The following is a 20,019-nucleotide window of genomic DNA, read 5'->3' as shown; positions in this document are numbered from 1 at the left end:
AAGAAAGAGTAGACTATTATCTTTTATACAGGATTCTAGCTTAGGATCCTTAGCTTCAAGTAGATTGAGGTGGATAAGAAAATAGTAAAAGTTTAAATCGTAATTTGTATTTATGATGATTAATTGTAACAGGTATAGCTAATATTTATTGAAAAATAACTATATTGAAATTCAATCAAAGTTTGTTAATTTACTTTGCAGGCTCAAGCAAGATGTCACAGGATAGGTCAACAGAAAATGGTGAAAGTGTACAGACTGCTGTGTCGCAGCACTTACGAGAGAGAAATGTTCGACAAAGCTTCTCTCAAACTCGGCCTAGACAAAGCCATTCTCCAGAGTATGAATACATCTCAGGGGAAAGAACTCAACAATAAACAGCTCTCTAAGAAGGAGATTGAGGATCTTTTGAAAAAAGGTAAACTATTGATTGATCAAAACATGTCAATTAATTGTATGTTGTACAGTCTTGCTTTTTTGTAGCCTTTAGTACATTATATTAAATTTTCATGATGCAAAATACATTCTTATTTTTACAACTTTGAAGGTCGCCACTGTTTTAATCTAATTTCAACCACATGAATAAGGGAAAACAAAAATTGATTTTGTTTGCTGTTATTTTTAGGGGCGTATGGTGCAATAATGGAAGACGATAATGCGGGTGATAAGTTCTGTGAAGAAGACATAGATCAGATATTGGAGAGGAGAACTCAGATTATTACTCTTGAATCTCAAAAAGGCTCGACATTCTCGAAAGCCAGCTTCGCGTCATCCGGAATCCGGGCCGACATCGACATCGATGATCCTGACTTCTGGAAGAAGTGGGCCAGGAAGGCTGAAATCGACACCTCTGAAAGGGGCGATAAGGTGAGAACGCTTCCATTAGTTGATCAATATTTATTACATTCTTCTATTTATGTTCTATTGAATTATTCAATGGGAACGTTCTGGGTACACGGTTAGTGGTAAATTGTTCCAGTTCCAGTGGTAGATTGTTCTGTCTCTGAATGCACCGCGATCACAGTGCGACGCACGATTTATTTGCCAGTAACTCGATTCTGGAACATTTACTGTCATAATGGTTCCCATTGGACGTGGAACTTTTCATTGGTAAAATTTGTAATGGAACAATTTAGCGAGTTCCTAGAACGTTTTGATTTTATTTCAGCCAGAAAATACATAAACTGAATATATAATCTAAAACTTGTTATACTCTATCATTTGAGATAAAGTGAACAATATCTTGCTGTGTCTGTGTATGAATTATAATGTCATCATTCGCACGTGAGGTACATGCTCTGAACTTGAAAATCTAGTTTTTAGTTTTTGTTGTACGAAATTAGTGAGCTATGACTTTTTTGTTGTTAGTCTTATTTGGAATCTCAGCTGTATATCCATAAATTTGGCAATAATTGATGAATGTTACAATGAATGAATAACATGAATGTATTGAATAATTGAAATATTCTTTGAACATCCATCAACGAGAATGATAATTTAGATAGTAGTATGACGCATTTCAAACAGGTTCTGAAGTATTAAAGAGTAGTAATACATAATACTAGTATTAATTAATAGTAAGAGAGATTTCCAAAATAACTTAATAAGATTTTGAGTTTGTGTAGTAACTAAAGATTATCCTGGTAGATCATCATGTCATTTTTCCCCAGAACGAACTTGTCATTTCGGAACCTCGAAGGCGCACACAGATCAAAAGGTACGGACATGATGAAGCTGTCATGGACATGTCCGATTTGGAGTCGTCTTCAGCTGAATCTGCGGATGAGGACTCCGCAATCGGAGTAGGACGAGGTAAAGGTAAATATTATTTGGTCTTAGAATTTAGTGGGCTGAACATGATGGACTTCAGCTGAAACGAGGCGAAAACAACCTCGTTGAAAAAATTCAATGTTGTGTTGAACACATTCGAATCGATCCCGAAGAAGTGGAGTGTCCTCCTCAAGGTATCTGATTGCATTAGATACTCTTCCATTTCTTCACAACAACTTTAATCTCTGGTGATTTCAAGTTTGGGAATCCATTTTTATAAGGAAATGAACATATATCTAGTAACCTGGCTGGGTTAGGTCTGGTGTCTGAGTTTTCAGGTCGCAACTGATTAATTTCAGGGCCTCTGTCATGACCTGATGACTGCTTTTTAGGCACCCGGAAAGACCGACGACTCAACGTGTCTATCAGAAACACGGAAAATAAACATTTACTTACTATATCAAGCTTGTGAAAAGGAACGAAAAGAAAATATAGATCATAAATTGTGGATAGATTTGTTTTACTGTATTTGATTAGGATGTTTTGTTTGATAGACTTGAATTTTCACGTGCATTGGTATATTTTGTGCCTGAATTTTTACACCTTCTGGCCGTAAAATATTGATTTAGGTGTGATTCTTCAACCACAACATAATTTTATTAATCACTTTGAACAATTAATTACGACATAGCAGTCAGGTATCTGACTGTGTCTGTATCTGCTATGCTGTATCTGACTCTGTATCTGCTATGTCGTAATTAATTGTTCAAAGTGATTATTTAACAAGCAGTTCGTAATGGAATCAAACATTGAAGAATTTTATTAAGTGACTGGAAGAGCAGCCATATTAATAGTCTATACATATTTTATAGTAGTCGCCTTTCAGTATTGTTTCTACTTTTTATATTATGTCATGAGTGTCTCATGTGTGTCTTTTTAATGTATCTCCAGGAAGAAGAAGTAAACACAAATCGAAGAAGCACAAATTGAGGTATTTGAATGATGACTATGTGCCAAGAGAAGGGGAAGTGGCTTATGGAACTTGGGCAAGGAGCGAATGCTATAAGGTTGAGAAAGGACTATTGACATTTGGGTAAGTGAAATTTAACAACCAACATTGGAAATTGTAGTGTATGAAAATATAATGAAACACATGAAAATAGTACTGCATAATAATACCAGATTGAAATAATTATATTAGTTGCTAGGAATTCTAAGATTAATAACTTTTTAGCTCACAAATTCAAATTGTGGATAAATTATTGCTTGAAATTTCCACTCCAGTTCAAAAATGGATTACCCATGATTCTAAATGCAAGCAAGAAGTCTTACATTTTCAGTCTCTTTTATCTTAATCAGTAATCTCATACGACTTTTCTAATGTATGTCAGCAAAATTTGGATTGCTTAATCTTTCAACTGCTTTGGACTGCTTTCTATAATTGGACTGAAATTATCTTCTGCTTCCAATCTTTGTCAAAATATTATTTCATCATATTATCCTTTGGATCAACTCCTCGTTTATTCATAACTCATATCTAAATCTTTCAATTTTTCCAGTTTTCAGAGAATATTCAATCGGGAGTGTCTTAGAACTGCGAGATTTCAATTTGTCTATTGTATAAATAAAACCTTTGAACATAATCTAAAAGGCTCTGTTCAATTAGGTTTTGAAGGTAAAAGGAAAGGCTAGGGAGGTTAGGTTTTGACTTTTAAATGGCAATACGCTAATAGCCTATCATTTGAAATTTTTCGATAATTTTAGATAATAAACACAAAAGATAACGAGTTTCAAATATTTGCACTTTTGAGATATCGCACATTGAATCTCAATCTACATCCAATCTACTCCTTACAATTTTCTTTAAAAATTATTGGCCATATCCAAAATTAGTATTCTTTATTGTTTGTTTTCAATTGCTCATTTTTTATTTATAGCTGGGGAAGATGGCTGGAAATTATTGCTCATAGCCAATTCAGAGAAGGTTGGCGTGAGAACGACGTTGAAGATTGTGCCAGAATCATTGTAAGTGTATTTTTATTTTCGGTGTTTTGCAACTTCTGATCCTTAAACTTACATTTGAAGCTATGTGATTTATAAAATTATACATTTATGTTGTGGGATTTCTCCATATTGAGGTGGAATGGAATAGTTATTTGTGCAACTAGTGCGCAAAGTAACAGTTTGCTGCACCGAAAGAAACAGGCGAGGGCGGAATGGTTTCTTGAGTGCAGCAGAGGAACTTTGAGAAATTTTTCCCGCACTAGAGCGGAAAAGTGATTCTTTGCGTTCTGTAATCAGTGCAGCAATGGCCACTTTTCAACGTAACTTAGGAAAAATATATTGTCGCTTGTGCGTGTTGATGTGGTAGTGATAGCATATTATTTTTACTTTCCTTGTCCTATTACCATAGGTAAGGAAAGTATTGCTTTCCGAAAAAAATTAAGTTTCCCCAATTTCTATACGTTTCTAGGTCCCCTGAGTCCGAAAAAGTGGTTTTTGGGTATTGGTCTGTATGTGTGTGTGTGTGTGTGTGTGTGTAGGAGTGTATGTGCGTCTGTGTACACGATATCTCATCTCCCAGTTAACGGAATGACTTGAAATTTGGAACGTATAGTCCTTACACTATAAGGATCCGACACGAACAATTTCGATCAAATGCAATCCAAGGTGGCGGCTTAAATGGCGAAAATGTTATCAAAAACAGGGTTTTCGCGATTTTCTCGAAAAGTCTCCAACGATTTTGATAAAATTCATACCTGAGTCATTGATGAGCTCTATCAACTGCAACAAGTCCTATATCTGTAAAAATTCCAGGAGGCTCCGCCCCATCTATGCAAAGTTTGATTTTAGATTCTCAATTAGCAGCCTTCATATACAATTTAAACAAAAAATTTCAAGTTGAAAAGATTGAGCATGAAAATCTCTGCAATTGATGTCAGTAACATTTTCACTTAAAATTGAAATTAAGCTTGAAATTCGAGAAAATGTGATTATTAAATTGCAAACTGTTGGTTCTATTAAATCATTCACTACGAAGAGATAGCGGACCTCGTGTGTCTCTAGCGTTATTGTCCTATCACCAGCTGTCTCATATCTTTGATTTGAGATGCGCGAGAACACTAACGTCAGGTGATAAATTTTCATAACGGCAAGGAAAGTTGTGTGAGTGCGCCACACCAGATTTTTCACCTCCATAATATGTAATATTATACTTCAATTTGATACTCATTAAACATTTGATAACCTGTTTTAAGGGTCATTGAATTATGAAACTTGATTTATTTCTAACTAGTCAAGTCTAAATTATGAACTAAATAACTAATTTCTTAGCTGTCTCATGAGTCAAATCATTTTTTCAACAACTATACATATTATCATAAAAGATGATAATAAAATAATTTCATAACAAATTTAAATTAAAACGTTTGTTACTAAAAGAAGAAGTCCGTTGTGTGTTCAGAACTCTGAACTATTTCATCCAAAGGATGAATAGGTATAATAGGATTATTTTCAAATAGGACTAAGTTGAATCTGCATTATCAATTTAATTTGTTGTTTTTTTAATTAATTATTCATTTTAATGCATAGGCCTACTAAAAAACAATCTTATAATTTTAATCGATGTTCATGGAAACTTTGTTGAAGAAAACAACATGCAACCTATATTAGCGGCTATATGAGTATGGGTATGATAGAAAAGCAATAGCAGGCAACATAAGTTCAAGGATTCAATCTTAAGGAGTGTTAAGAGTAAATAGAGAAAAAACTCAATTCAAATCGATAATTTTTTAATTAATTGAACTAGATTACATTCTATTTCATTCAATAATTTTATGTCTACTTGTTTGTTTCCAGATTTTGTACTGCTTGCGGTACTATCGGGGAGATGACAAAATAAGAGCTTTCATCTGGGATCTCATTACACCAACAGAAAATGGTAGGCTAATAGATATCCATATAAACTTGGAAATTTATCTTATTTACATAATAGTCAAATCCAATTAAATAAACTAAACAGCTAATTGAATAATCAGTAATCAGCCATTTAATTTGTTTTAAATTCAATCTAGAAATTCAGCCTTACTTATTTATTCCATACTGTACATAACTTTTGAAATGTCACAATAGGCTGATGCCCAAAACTGTTCCTATTTCAATGTTCCAATAGAATTAAATCAGTTATATTTTATGAACTCACTGTCAATAAATGGCAATTTATGCAGGTACAGTATTTCCATATCCAACTCTTATACTATGAAGCAATTTTTTTCCTTTGGAGTGTGAACGGGTATAGTAACTTATAGTAACTCTATACTTTGCATATAGCTTCAACAATATTCAACTACAACTATAATGACATAGTCATTGCACGACGACCAATTACTGTGCGCGACGACCAATTTCAACATGTTGTGGTGGCAATGTAAAAGTAGAACTGCACTGCGCTTGAACTGATGTTTCAATTGAATGGATAGATGAAGCTGCCAGTGTCAGGTAGTCCACTTGTAGATGTTGATGTCAATCAATAATGCAGAATTATACTCAGATTGCCCCTTTGCGGCGCAAACCGCCACTTGCTTTGGAAATTAGCTAATAGAACAACATCACTTCCGCCAAACTTCATAATTATTCAATGATTGTATAGTTTCAAACGATGAAAGCCGTATTTAATAAGATATTCAATGGAAACTAGATAACAATTCCCAATTGTCTCTTTTGTATACCAGTGTTGATTTACTTTGTTTGGGATATAGTGCTCAACATAGTCCTGAGCAACGGCATTAGATCGCGTACCCTTCATTTTTCAGTAAAGAAATAGAAGTTGATTCCAAGATGAATTTTTTTCTTATTTGACCTGATTAGAAATTTAATTTTACCCATTAGCTTCCTAATTGGTTTGGCCTCTTGTTGTGCAAAACCTGCATTATGTAGGAACTATATTCTTTGTTTTGGTGCAACTCGCATCAAAATTCTTCGTCTATTAAAAATAGAATATAAGAAGTATTTGTTTGAATATGTTTGATTAATCGATATTTGTGTTATTTCTGCCAATAAAACATTTCATATTTATTTGTTTGGCACTGCAGGTCTGCACTCGCCCCGGGCCAAGAAGCGGTGGTGGGGGTGGGGGTGTTGGTGGGAATGGGGGAAGCAGCAGCAGTAGCAGCAGCAAGCGTGCGCGCAAGCAGAAGCACCTGAAGGAGCAGATGATGGTCAGTGGCTACAGCGAAATGGAGATCGACCACTGGAGTCGACATGAGAAGTACGATGGTGACATCTTCCTCGACCTCAGCTATAGGAAACATCTCAGTCGACATGCCAACAAGTGAGGCTCCATTCACTAAGTTTTACAATGGGCATGAGTTTTGATCAACTAAATCATAGTTTAACGGTCTTTAGTAACTCATCTCAAAAATGTTTTATATACCGTATAGTAGATATTATCGAAGCTTTTTATATTCATATTCAAACTTGTATAAAGTATTTAATCTTACAGGTTTTAGTTATTTAAGATGGAAGATTCATTAGAAATTGCAGTTAACCAAATGCTGCAATATTATTACTGCAGAATAATTATTCCAAATATTCAAAGAAAGCTATATAAATAGAACTAAGGACTTAGTTGACCGAAGAACTAAATGGCAGAAGGAAATTTGAAGAATGGAACTTTCCAAAAACTGTTCCCAGACCGGGAATCGAACCCGGTACCTCTCCGGCGGAGCGGCTTCGCCCACCAGGCACTTGAGTTATTTTTCAAGTTTTCTTACATAAGTGGAAAATGAATTATTCTAAAATTTGTCATCTCCACAATCTGCAATCTAACGATTTGAATGCAACCATCGATTTGGTATATTAACATTTGTCTTTTCTTAGTTATGTGTTTATAGAATAAAAACGGTTGCCTTTTCATTTCAGGATTCTTCTTCGTGTCAGAATGCTGTACTACATCAAACATGAAATAATAGGAGATCTTGTTCATCACATACAAGAAGGTGCTCATGTCAGGTAATTAACAAAGTACTTTTAAAGTCTTTTACGTTTTTGTACAAAGGATTGATGCATGGCTGGGATAACATGTTTTATATAGCTTTTCATAAGATATTACTGATTATGCATCTTTTGGCTTTGCAATTTTTATGTTGATTAACAATGGTTTGCTTCTTGCTCAGCAAATTATCATTTATTAAACAGAGAGAATGAGTTTTCCATTTGATTAATTCATTTTATTTTTATGATGGATCAATTCAATCGAACACTGTACTTGTCCTGATTTCTTGTATTAATTAATCCGAAATGGATGTATATTTGTGTTGTATTTCAGTAATGCTATTTATCTAATGAATAATTCGATCATGTGCAAATTAAATCCTTCCTAGTCTCTTGAAGTTAGGTCGCTAAAACGCAAAAAGCAATATTTCTTGCTTTGAAACATGAATACCTTTATAGCCCATATTTTTTATATTACAAACTTTCTGTAAAAATGAAATATTGTTTGTGTAACTTTTGTTCTATTCATATTATTAATTAATTTGATATGTTCTTCAGTAAACTGTCTCTTTTCGATATCTTCTTCCTTGAACAGAGTACTTTTCAAACTCTTATTCTGCTATTGAGTTTATAATAGTTCTCCTTGTTGTGGGTTACTGTTGTAGGCAATTCAATTGTTGAAAAATGAAATGAACTATACCGAAAACTATTATTGATCAATAGCCACTTTTTGCTGTGATTCGTACATAAGTGTGTGACTTGTACGTGGGTAAAAGTCACTATATTGTGGCAGTCTTTGAAAATGTGATCACGGAATCGCTTACTGGTTTTCATTGCAAAATAGAGCCACAATATAGTTAGATGATTCCTCAGATAATTCTTAGATAATTCTCAGATCGTATCTAAAAATACATGTTTTGATTTTTGTGTGGTGAAAATAATGTGCCCAGATATACATGAATGGAAAAGAAGATGTATTATAAATTATTGTACTTTCTTTTCACGATTGAATTTATATCAAGTTTAATGAAGAACAATATGCATTTCCTATCTATTATTAAACAGTATATTTTCCATGGTCAAGGTTCCATTTAGTACAAAGCTATTTAAGAGATGTTGAAAATCTTTTCCGGGAAAAATTGTGATTTATACAACAATCATACAAGTATCAATGCTTATTGTTCTAACTTTACTCAAATATAATATTATTAATAAGAGGAAGCTATCACTACTGAATCACTCCTTCACTAAGAGTAGTTTGTAAATCATCAGCTGCTCAGAATCTTTTATAACAGAACTAGGTATAAGTAGAAACAATCATCATACTGCTCAACTCATTTTCTCTTTTGAATTGATCCTTCAGTTTCATTTAATTTTATTTTAGCTTCTTATTCATTCACCTCCATCCTTTTTCACTACCAGCCGCTTCAAGTGCCACATCATAAATCATTTTGAAATGTTCGACTTTCTTCATCTTCAATATTGTACATTTATCAAATTATAAATTCTTGAAAAAATTGATTAAAGTCATTGGAGATCTCACAAATAATAAAAAATCTTCAGTTGCAAATTTAAACGTGTTCACAACCTGGAAAACACTATACATTTCGCTTCGCTATTGAATTTCCTGCAGTTAATTTTGAATTAAATGTGTACGCATAGTTAAGATCTATTAATCAATTCAATTGAAACAAATCAAGATACATGAAAATAGAAAATGGTCTTGAAAATTTTACATTTGAAAAATATACCTTTTGGACAGATTATACTTTTTTGTTGAAATTCAGCTGGTTTACTAATTCCTATCTCATTGGGTTCAATACAACTTAACACATCCAATTATAATAAAAATTAATCCAACGAATTTTTGTAATGAAATCGCGAATCCAATACTTTTACTGGCTTGACGCAGATTGATATGTAGTTGAAATAATTCGAAACAAATTTTATTGATTTATTATTTACTCCTTCTTGATAGTTTTTATTTTTAGTACCCTTTATTTTTGAAGACATTACCGGTTTTGGCCGACTATGGCATTATCAATGAATCGATGAGTTGAATGGACAGCGCGGCCATAATGATGGTGTGGGCAGCGGCGGCCATGGCAGTGGCATTCCTTCCCCTTGATCCTCCTCCTGCTCCTGCTCCCCTCCTCGTGGTGATTTCTTGGAATAAGCACGGATAACGGATTGTGCCCCACAGTGCCTTGCCGATTAATCCGCCCAATTGCGAACAAGCCCCAGTAGCCTGGTGGGACAAAGACGCCGATCGGTCATTGCTTGTCGGCACCTTCAAACACGGTTATGAAAGCTATCCTCAGATGAGAAGTGATCCTGCATTGACTTTCCTGGCACGCTGTGGTCCAATGCCTGACAATAACACCCAACTGTAAGTTTTTTGTTTCGTTTGCTTTGTTTCATTAGCATGCTTTATTTCTAGGTCATTCATTTTAATTTCTGTTCATTGATTGGGCTGACGTTTTATAACTGTGATGGCTAATCCATTATAACCAAAATCATTCAGCATGTCAAGTTTGATCAGCATCGACGTTGCTCTTCAAAATTATCAAAGATTTGAAATACGATGAATGATTTTCTATTATTTGGAATTTTTCTAAAAAAAAACACTATTTAGTCAACTGCACTTTCAAGTTGAGAGATTATTATTTTCAATTTTCATCATTTAGGACTATCAGGATCTAGTTTAGCCACCCGTATTACATTATTATCCGATTTAAATGTATAACTGATTTCGTTGTTTAATTCTTTATCTTCGCTCATTGGTTTCAGACTTCAAACAAGACTGGTTTGAGTTTTTAAAGTAATATTACATTGGTGAGCAAAATACTATAGCTCGAATATCTCGAGTTATCGTTTCACAGTTTTTAGATTTACATATATTTTATAACTGTGTTTTCCAATTGACACGAATATGTAAAATTTGACATGATTCATAATCAATATAAAGAGAACACGTAAAATATTTTGTTATTTTTGTTAAATGTGCTCTTGAGGGTGCTTGCATTTCATGGAAGGATGAAGGGAAGGTTTGGATCAGTTCATTCCAGGCATTCAAAAAATCTTCACATTGGTTCTGTATTTATTTATTCATTTTCATTTATTAATCTTCCGGAAGTCGGGCGGTTGTAAAAAGTACAACAGTGTCAGTTTTTTTTGCTGCACAAAACTATTGAATGGGGTGGTGTCAGTGAATGAGTCCCCTATGCATTCCAAAACTTTCTCCCCATCACTCCACTGAGTTGCAGTATCAACCGAGCAATGGTTCAATCTTTAGGTGTCATTTCGTCGCGATAGTGCATAAGTCGCACTGTGCATAAGATAGGGAAAGACTGTATACGGGGACTGTAAACGAACCAATAAGACAGAATTGATGGCTTTGTTTGATGTACCTTATTGGGCTATGAAATGGTAATCATCCAAATGTTCATAGGCGTAAAATAATCCAAAAGATGGAAAAAGTAATAATTATACAATTAATTAATATGTTTGACAGTAAACAGAGTACAACATAACACTTGAAAAATTGGATGTTGTACAAAATACAACACGCGACTGCTCGTGTGATTGAGTAGGGCGCGACTACCGGAAGGTTAATTATGTAATGAAGCTCCTAGAACTAATCAGTTCTTATAAGATTATTGAATAGGGATATTTATTGTAATTGTGTTTATTTTATTTCACTCAATAAGTGAATGTGTTGAAAACTATTGTAAATGAATGGTGCTTCCAAGTGAATACTTCAATCATTTACAATTTATTAATTTATACATTGATATACAATATCATTCTCAACTATGAATGAAAAACTTTAAACAATGAAAGTGAGCAATTTAACAATAATATACATCATATACTCATAAATTCAGTAGTTGAATAATAACAGTGTCATAACATTGACATAGATTCATATTATGAAAAAATAAATTAATAACTAGAATCACTCCAGTCAAGACCTCAATCTCTCGGATTCAGGGCCAAGCTACATGAGGCGTTTTTCAGACGTGTCGGCAGGGCAGGAAGCTCTCAGACTGGCTGTTTATCAGCTGATTTCAGAACGCCAACCCAATCAGCCATCTGAGAGTTTCATGTCCTTCCAATTCATCTGAAAACGCCTGAAAAAACGCTTCGTGTGGCTTGGCCCTTATGCTACTCCTTGAATGCTATTCCAAACTGCTGTAGTGAACTCTACTTTCTAATTCTGATGAGGAATGACTTGAATCATTTCAGTTCTACCCCTTTTGCCCTAAATTGATTATTTCCATTGAGATTTATCTACACCCGAATCCAAACGCATTAAACGGTGAATAAAATAACTTGCAACTGTTTTATCATCTGGATCTATTATTTCAAACCATATTTTCTATAGAAAAGATGTTGAAACTGTTCTTGCGTTTCGTATGTTATTGCTAACTGTAGTCCTAGTAGGCTACCTAGAATAAAGCTGCTGCTAAGCGTTAAATAATGACTAATTTGTCAAGTTATTTTTTATTCGTCTGTAATTTTTATGTTTTCCTTATTATTCAATGTAATATGCTGTCTGTTTCCATCTCGTTTTCTTAACAACTCAACAATGTGATCAACCTTAAGATTCTACTGTACACCTCTGAAATTTCGTATTTTAGTTCTGCCACTTCCAACTATGACAGATTCAGCGCTGGAGAGAGTTCGTTTGGAGGAGTAAAGACATATTGGAAGTCTAGAAGTGTCTCCCCCACCAATTGACCATTGCTACAAGTGAGCAACAAAAAGGAGGGAGAAAGAAATGACAAAAACCTCTGTCTCCATTCATGATTTCTGGTTCTGGAACAATGAGTCACGTTCCAACCAAGACACGACAAAGTATATTTGGCTACTACGTTATTGAATGCTAGAAAAGGGACAAAGCTATTCTCATGAGTGCTGCTCGTATCTTGAAATGCAACATTCCAACCTATTTCACACCAATTTGAACAAAATCATTGCTAGATTCTCTATTATATCAGTAGGCCTATAACTGTTATACAGTATGTATAAATCTGTTATACAAAAATAATTATTTATATTGATGACTCTTGGCCTTGTAAATGAGCGAGTAACGAAAAATCTTTCATAACAGGCATTTGTAAATTTAAAAATAAGGTAAGTTCTTGTCAGGTTCTGAATTGAAAAAAAAAACAAATTCAAATTCAAATAAAATTTATTTCCGTAAAATAATACATTGAAAAAATTATTAGTTTTGTAATCTACAATCAATTGTACAATTCAAGTCAAATCTAAATCGAATTTTTAGCATTATAGCAATATACATAGGCTACAGTTTACAATAAATCAAACTTGCATTAACAATAAATCAATAATAAATAAATATACAAATAAAATGAAATAATTGGAAATAACCCATAGGTTACAGAACCTGTTTGGGAAGAATGAAATTGTTCTTTTGAACAAGATGATTACAGTATGGAAAAGATTAGAACAAAAAGATTATAGTAATGGATAAATAAATAAAATTGAAAATATATAAATAAAATAAATAGAAAAAAGAATAAAAATAACAGTTAAACATTTTCTTGGAACATTAAAGCCTCTAGAAGTGCTGCATTCACCAGCTATTTTTTAATCAATTTAGACGGATTTGTTGGAAAAATTATGTAGCTTCAAGTAAACATGCTAGATAATGTAAATTAGTTTTATAGAATAGGATTAATTATTAATTTACATTGATAAACTACAATAAGTCAGAAGATAATTGAATTATATCCTAAAGGTAGTCAGCCCAGGAATTCAATATCACATAAATATACACTATACTGTTACTAGAACTACTATTACACTAGAAACTGAAGCTACTATTATACCCTACAACTTCAAATTTATCAATATCAGAAGAAAACTTTTCTCCGTGAGTGTTCTCAAACACAAAATGTGTGCGAGAAGTACAAACTCATTACTTGTTTTAAAATGGAAAAATTAATCTAAAAAAGTATTATTAATAATAAAAAAATAATATAAAAGAAGTAATTGAAAATATATTTCTATGTATTTTAAATATATATTTCAGCGGAAGTTGAGACAGATAAGACGATAAAATATTTTGATGGTCTTCAAACAATATTACGTGAATTTTGAGAAATAATAAGCCTTACTTCTTCTTGTTCTCCTTCTTCACCTTCTCCTCTTTCTTCTCCTATTCCTCCTTCTTCACCTTCTCCTCCTTCTTTTTAATCCTTTTCTCATTCCTCCTTCACCTTCTCCTCCTTCTTTTCCCCTTATTCTTCTTCTCCCTCTTTTCCATCCACTTCTCCTCACTCTTTCCGTTCTAAATCTTCTCATTCTCCTCCTCGCTCTCACTCGTTTCTTTCTCTTTTTCTCTCTGCACAAATGCCCTTACCGGTGCAATGAACAATGAAAAATTACTTTGTTAAAAATGAAAATATTGAAATTTTGCAAAATTGAAGACACAAATATAGAATTGAACACAAACCATAACTACTACTATAAAAGGAGAAAAGGAAGAATAGTTATGTTTGTATAATTGATTGTGTTTGAGGAGATGTGGTATTTCTCCATAATGGAAAATAAAAACAAATATTGTCACATACCACTTATTTATTATTAAAACTTACATTAAAGTAATGTAAGCCTAGGCCATTATGAAACCTAGGTACATTACTTTAATGTAAGTTTACTTTAATAAAGTATTACTTTAATAATACTTTCATGTAAGTTTTAATAATAATAAGTGGTATGTGACAATATTTGTTTTTATTTTCCAGTTATGTTTGTGTCATCATTATTTCTTCTTACGTGCTTCTTGCGCCTCAATAATCCAATCTGGATTTCGAATTGGCATTGAACGCGTGTGTCGAGGATCAACAAGTTCCGGCAATACACAGTCCATATAAAATTTTTTCACTTGTTCAAGAATCTTCGAACTCCAGAACTGCTCATCTTTGTATACAGTAACAACTTCTGTCCCCTTTGGCGACCATATACAAAATAAGCAGTACTGACGTTTCGTAATGTGGAGTTGTCCCTGTATTTGATAGTAGTAGTTATGGTTTGTGTTCAATTCGATATTTGTATCTTCAATTTTGCAAAATTTCAATATTTTCAACTTTGCTGCTTCCCTTCGGAGTAGGTCCTTTATTGTCTGAGGGCATTTGACCTCCACAATACCATGCCCATCTTCTAATAATCCATCCGGCGATGCTGCCAGAAATGGAAAATCGGCATCAATGAATAGCCCACATTTCAAAATTTTTTGTCCAGCTATCTCACTAACTTTTTTAGAGCAGCCTCCTCGTTCATCCTCCCATACTCCATTGCTGAACAATTTTTACCGCCCCCATACAATAGTTCGCGAACTACATTTTCACATCCGGTATTTGGCCTTCTCTTGCTTATTCGTCCAAAATTTGATGCAGTAATCCTTTTCCGTGTCTCTTCAAGCCATTCAGCGGAGTGATGCTGCAGGACAGTCCTCCTTTCCATCTGGTGACGGCTCTCTTCTGATAACACCAGTGAGGCTAAAAACCTATTTTTCTCAATGACAAGTTCTTTTTCACTGATGTCAGGGCGTTGAGCATTCGGTCCGTAATCATGGTCAACTGTTGTTTTTTCACTTCTGCCTCTGCCCCTGGAATTACAAAAAAAAAACAAGATCAATAGGACTATTCATAGGTGGCAATGACGAATTTCCCATTCAAAAAATAGTGAAAATATATTATGGAAAATGCAGTAAAATTAGTGTAAGATAGGTCTGCCGATTACACTATTCGTAATTGACAATTGACATTTTTTGAATGGGTGTTTTCCAAGTTCCCTGAGCTTTCATAGCATAGAATCGTGAAACTGTTCAATATTTCTAAAAACGTTGACATGTATAATTGTATATTCGATTGAGAATTGAAGCTTTATTACTCAAATTACAAATGGAGATATATTGATTGTTATGGTTCTTGATGAAGGAAATTATGGATGTGTATCAAATATTAGCTTACCTTTTGGAAGCCCAGTATTGAATTAACGCTGTTCCTCTTCGTTTAAGCGGTTTCGCGCTAAGTTTCAATCTGCGTCCACTTTTGTGTCTAAAGCGTCGGCGACTTTGATGAGGCTTCGGCGTTTCGTCCATTTTTTATGATAAATAATTTGGTCGCATGCACTTCAACATTTTTATAACATTTCACGTAATTCGAAGTCAATAGGAATAGAATAGAAAAAGTATTATTCACTAACAAGGATTGTCTAGAATAAACAAGGCAAAACGTTTCTATAAATGAAAACCCATAGTAACTTATCACAAATGACTGGATGAACTGTCACTGTCACGTTTCAACGAACTAATAAGTCACACATGGCATGGATATGGCAAAAGCTAGCTGGAATTGAGAGACAGAGAGAGTGTAACAGACTTCTCATCTATTCCCCTCCCATTCCCACTCTTTCTTGTGGTCATTCATTCAATTCATTCATTGATACACTGCTGGGCAGTCTTAGTATGTAAGTAGTAGGTGGTGGGGGTTACGTTTCAACAGTAGAGCTCTCTGGAGAATAACCCTCGAACTAGGTTGGCAATGTAACGGTTCATTTTTGGTTCAAATTTGCAATTTAACGACTCAGTTTATTGCAAAAATATTAGGAATTTGAACAAAATTCAAACGGATTTAGATTTGTGTTGTTATTCTAAAGGTCACTGTATTTTCAAATTCGTTTCTCGATGCTTCTTTTTCAAAATAGCAAATTCATGTTTAAATAGCTAAAATAAGAAAAACTTGAAGAAATAATGAAATTATGAAAAGCGTATGCTCTCTGTAAAAGCATATAGTTGAGTCCTACGAACTTTCAAGGAAATAGTTCAATCCATTCTTGAGGTATGAGTGTAAGCAATATGCTTACTTTTCAGCTTGTTAGTTGGGTGTGCAGTAGAATCTTAAAAACTTCATTTTGAACATGTGTTTTTAAGGAATTTCTCTGCTCTTATGTATACAGTTGTACAGTTTTCCCAATTTGATTTATCTTATTGATTGTTAGAATTGAAGTTTCATTGCCCTAGTATGATGATGATGATGTGTTGTGTTGTTTTTGCAGTTGTGACAGAGAAGAGAAGGAGACGCAGAAGTTGAGTGGCGATGAGGAGGAGACAAGTGCAGTGGGGCTGTCGGCGTTGACGGCAGCAGCGGCGGCTGCCGAGGAGATGGGTGGTGGTGGTGGCCCTCCACAGTCGGCGCCCGCTACACCCGCCCCCCAAGACGATGCCGGCCCCCCCACCACTGCTGCCGACGACCACCCCGACAGGCCCCAGTGGCCGTCCATGGGCGACCTCAACACGCGTCTAAGAAAGGTTATTAGCTCTTACCAACGCAATTCCAAGAAAGAGGAAACAAAGCTCTTGCAGAAGTCAAAGGTAGGTGTTGAATGTACATAATAATTATGCGCTCTCCTCTCTCTTCTCTCCTCTTCTTGCTCTACCTTCAATCAGGTGACCACCTGTCCATAACTCAGATGCCAACTGTGCTTATTATTATATACTGCTTTGCATTCATGTTGATCAATATGGCATGCAACTCCCCATAAATGTTGGCTGAAATAATTTACTGGAACCGTACAGTTTTGCTTTTTGTGGCCCTGTTCATGTTTCTATTACCGTATTCGGCTGAATCAAAACTGGGTAGATGCTTTATCAAATTAATGAACTATACAATCTATTCCAAAAATTTGTATCGTTTTCATTGTTGCTGTTCATTAAGGCTGTGCAAAAGTCTAAACAAATTTCTACTGGTGATATTTTTCAAAGTCTGTATACTATCAAGTTATCAAAATAGAATAGTTTTCACAGGAAATTTTTTTTCACATAATTGATTTTTGAGATATGAGCGCCTGAGTTTAAAGTTTGGGGTCAGATCATTTCAAATTTGGTAAGAGATAAATTCATGAAACTGTGAGGATGAATTCTTCATGGTATTATTGTTGATTGAATAAAACAAACATTTTCTGAAAAAATCAATTTTTGATAAAAAGTTGGTCAAATTTACAAAAAATAACTCAACTAAAAGTTATTTTAGTAATTTTCAGTAAATTAAATCATTGCTTTCAAAATTTATATTTTTGGGAAGTTTTTGTTCCTGGAAAAGTTTCTCATTTTGATAGCTTGATAGTATACAGATCGAAAAACTTTGAAAAACGTCACCAGTAGAAAGTTTATTTTTAGCCTTTGCAAAGCCTTGAGTATTTTCATCTCTATTCTTATTCTTCTATTCTATTCTCTTACATTATTGTTTTTATTAACCATATTCTTGTCTCATATTATTTTCTATTATTTTCTGCGATCACGTCGATAAATGTGATATTATGTTGTTTTCCTAATGTATTCTTTTTCCTTGTATAAGAGTAATTTTCAGTTTATTGAACTTTTAAAAATGTATTTGTAATTAAACATGCAACTTTCCTTCAATGTTTATTTTTCCTAATAGTTTTAATCTTTTTGATCCTGTATAAGTGTTATCAGATCTATCTGCAATCTTTTTTTGTAAAATTATAATATTCTTTACGTTGTGATGAATCTGAATCTGTCTGTTTTATCTCTTCAACTTTCTATTTTTTCTCATCCATGTTATGTATTTCAATATTTCCTGAACTTCAATTTAAAAATTGATTGAATTTTTTTTTTAATTTCTATCTTTGAGTTTGAACCACTGCAGGACATATACTTTTTTGAAGTCATTATCTATCTATTGAAGTCATCTCTAGTAGTGTTCTGGATAATGATTATTGCATTTTCTTAATAACTTTCTAGATTATTGTTTTGTTTTCTTGATGTATCAGCAATCATTTCTAAGTAGCTTAGAATGGTGTAAGTTCCATACTATCTTTATATGGAAGAGAGTGTTACTAAGTTATTAGTTGAAAACAAAGTTGATTTAGCCTATCTTTTATATCAATAGTTAATTTCTCAATTATTCAGTTGAAAACTCTATAGTAATGTTTTAGATTTGTAATTTTACTTCTTCAGTAGACAATGCGTACAGATGAGCATGCATTTTATGTCGAGTTTATTTTCCTTACTAGTGCCTGTTTAGATCTTCTATGTATTTTATGTTCGGTTGAACTGGTCATCGCAAATAGAATTTTCTAACCACAAAATTCAGGTTTTCAGCTTCAATTTATCTTTACATGTACATCATTTTAATTATTTGCTCAACTTTGACCAATTCTAGTCTATCTTGACTTCCTAATAAAGTATAACCTAGCTGATAGTCCAGTCAACGAAAGATTACAGCTCTTTTAAGGATGATAAGAGGATTAACATATCAAAAGTCCTTACCCCTACACCCTGTGCTAAAGGGGTAGGGGTGGTTTGAAAGTACCATTTTTCATTTATCGCATATATCTAAGAAACTATGCATCTTATGAACATTTGTGTTCTGTGCAAAATTGAAGCTTACAAAATTACCAAAAAGCTTTGTCCTTTATATTTTTTCCATATCTCTCATAGTTTCTGAGATATCTGCTCTTGAAGGTGAGACATTTTTTGAAAAACACTTCTGCCTCCAATTTTTTCATCTTTTCGGCCTTATAATTTTTGAACGATTGATGAAAAAATCCGTGCTAATTATGAGCTTATAGAGCATCAAATTATCTTCAATTTCATGTATATTTTCACTATTTTACGCATTTCCCTACGACTGTTAAACAGTTTTAGTGTTGATAGTGGAATTTTCTGTTCAGTTGACAATTAAATTTGGAGGGAATGTTTGGAACACAATTTTCGACTATGCAGCTTTGTTCAGACTAGTTTGGAGGTAAGCATATCAAAAATCCCAACCCCTACATCATGTGCTGAAGGGATGAGGGTGGTTTGAAAGTTACATTTTCCACTTATTACTTACATGCTCATTAAATTATCTTTCATTTCATGTATAATTCGACTATTTCACGCATTCCCATACGACTGTTGCAGCAGTTTTAGTTTTGAGTGTCTTTGTTTGGTAGCAAGTTTAGAAACACCCCCTGTGTTTAGTTCCGCAGACGTTCCAATAGGTAGGTACTATGATGACAGAATAGTGTGATATTCGAAGAAAGTCACTTTTTGCAAATCTTGAGATTTGACACTTAGAACTAAAACTGCTGCAACAGTCCTATGGGGATGCGTGAAATAGTCAAATTATACATGAAATGAGAGATAATTTAATGCTCTACAATCGTGTAATTAGCACATTCTTGTTTCATCAATTGTTGAAAAGTTATAAGACTTGAAAGAGC

The 20,019-nt window shown here is 33.7% G+C and overlaps 1 protein-coding gene across 1 annotated transcript in view; it reads left to right on the top strand.

The window, feature by feature from the left end:
* LOC111045986 (chromodomain-helicase-DNA-binding protein 7-like) overlaps nt 1–20,019 on the top strand; it is a 90,075-nt gene that overhangs the window by 37,024 nt on the left and 33,032 nt on the right. Inside the window, 11 exon segments of the mRNA XM_039423541.1 lie at nt 202–415; nt 623–864; nt 1,668–1,809; nt 2,719–2,860; nt 3,705–3,792; nt 5,626–5,707; nt 6,858–6,867; nt 6,869–7,096; nt 7,687–7,776; nt 9,962–10,147; nt 16,849–17,164. Coding sequence (XP_039279475.1) covers nt 202–415; nt 623–864; nt 1,668–1,809; nt 2,719–2,860; nt 3,705–3,792; nt 5,626–5,707; nt 6,858–6,867; nt 6,869–7,096; nt 7,687–7,776; nt 9,962–10,147; nt 16,849–17,164 — 1,740 coding nt within the window.

The sequence above is a fragment of the Nilaparvata lugens genome, chromosome 3, assembly GCF_014356525.2.
Source record: "Nilaparvata lugens isolate BPH chromosome 3, ASM1435652v1, whole genome shotgun sequence".
NCBI classification, from domain to species: Eukaryota; Metazoa; Arthropoda; class Insecta; order Hemiptera; family Delphacidae; genus Nilaparvata; species Nilaparvata lugens.
The sequence above is the reverse complement of the archived record's forward strand: the minus strand, read 5'-3'. Positions and strand labels throughout refer to the sequence as shown.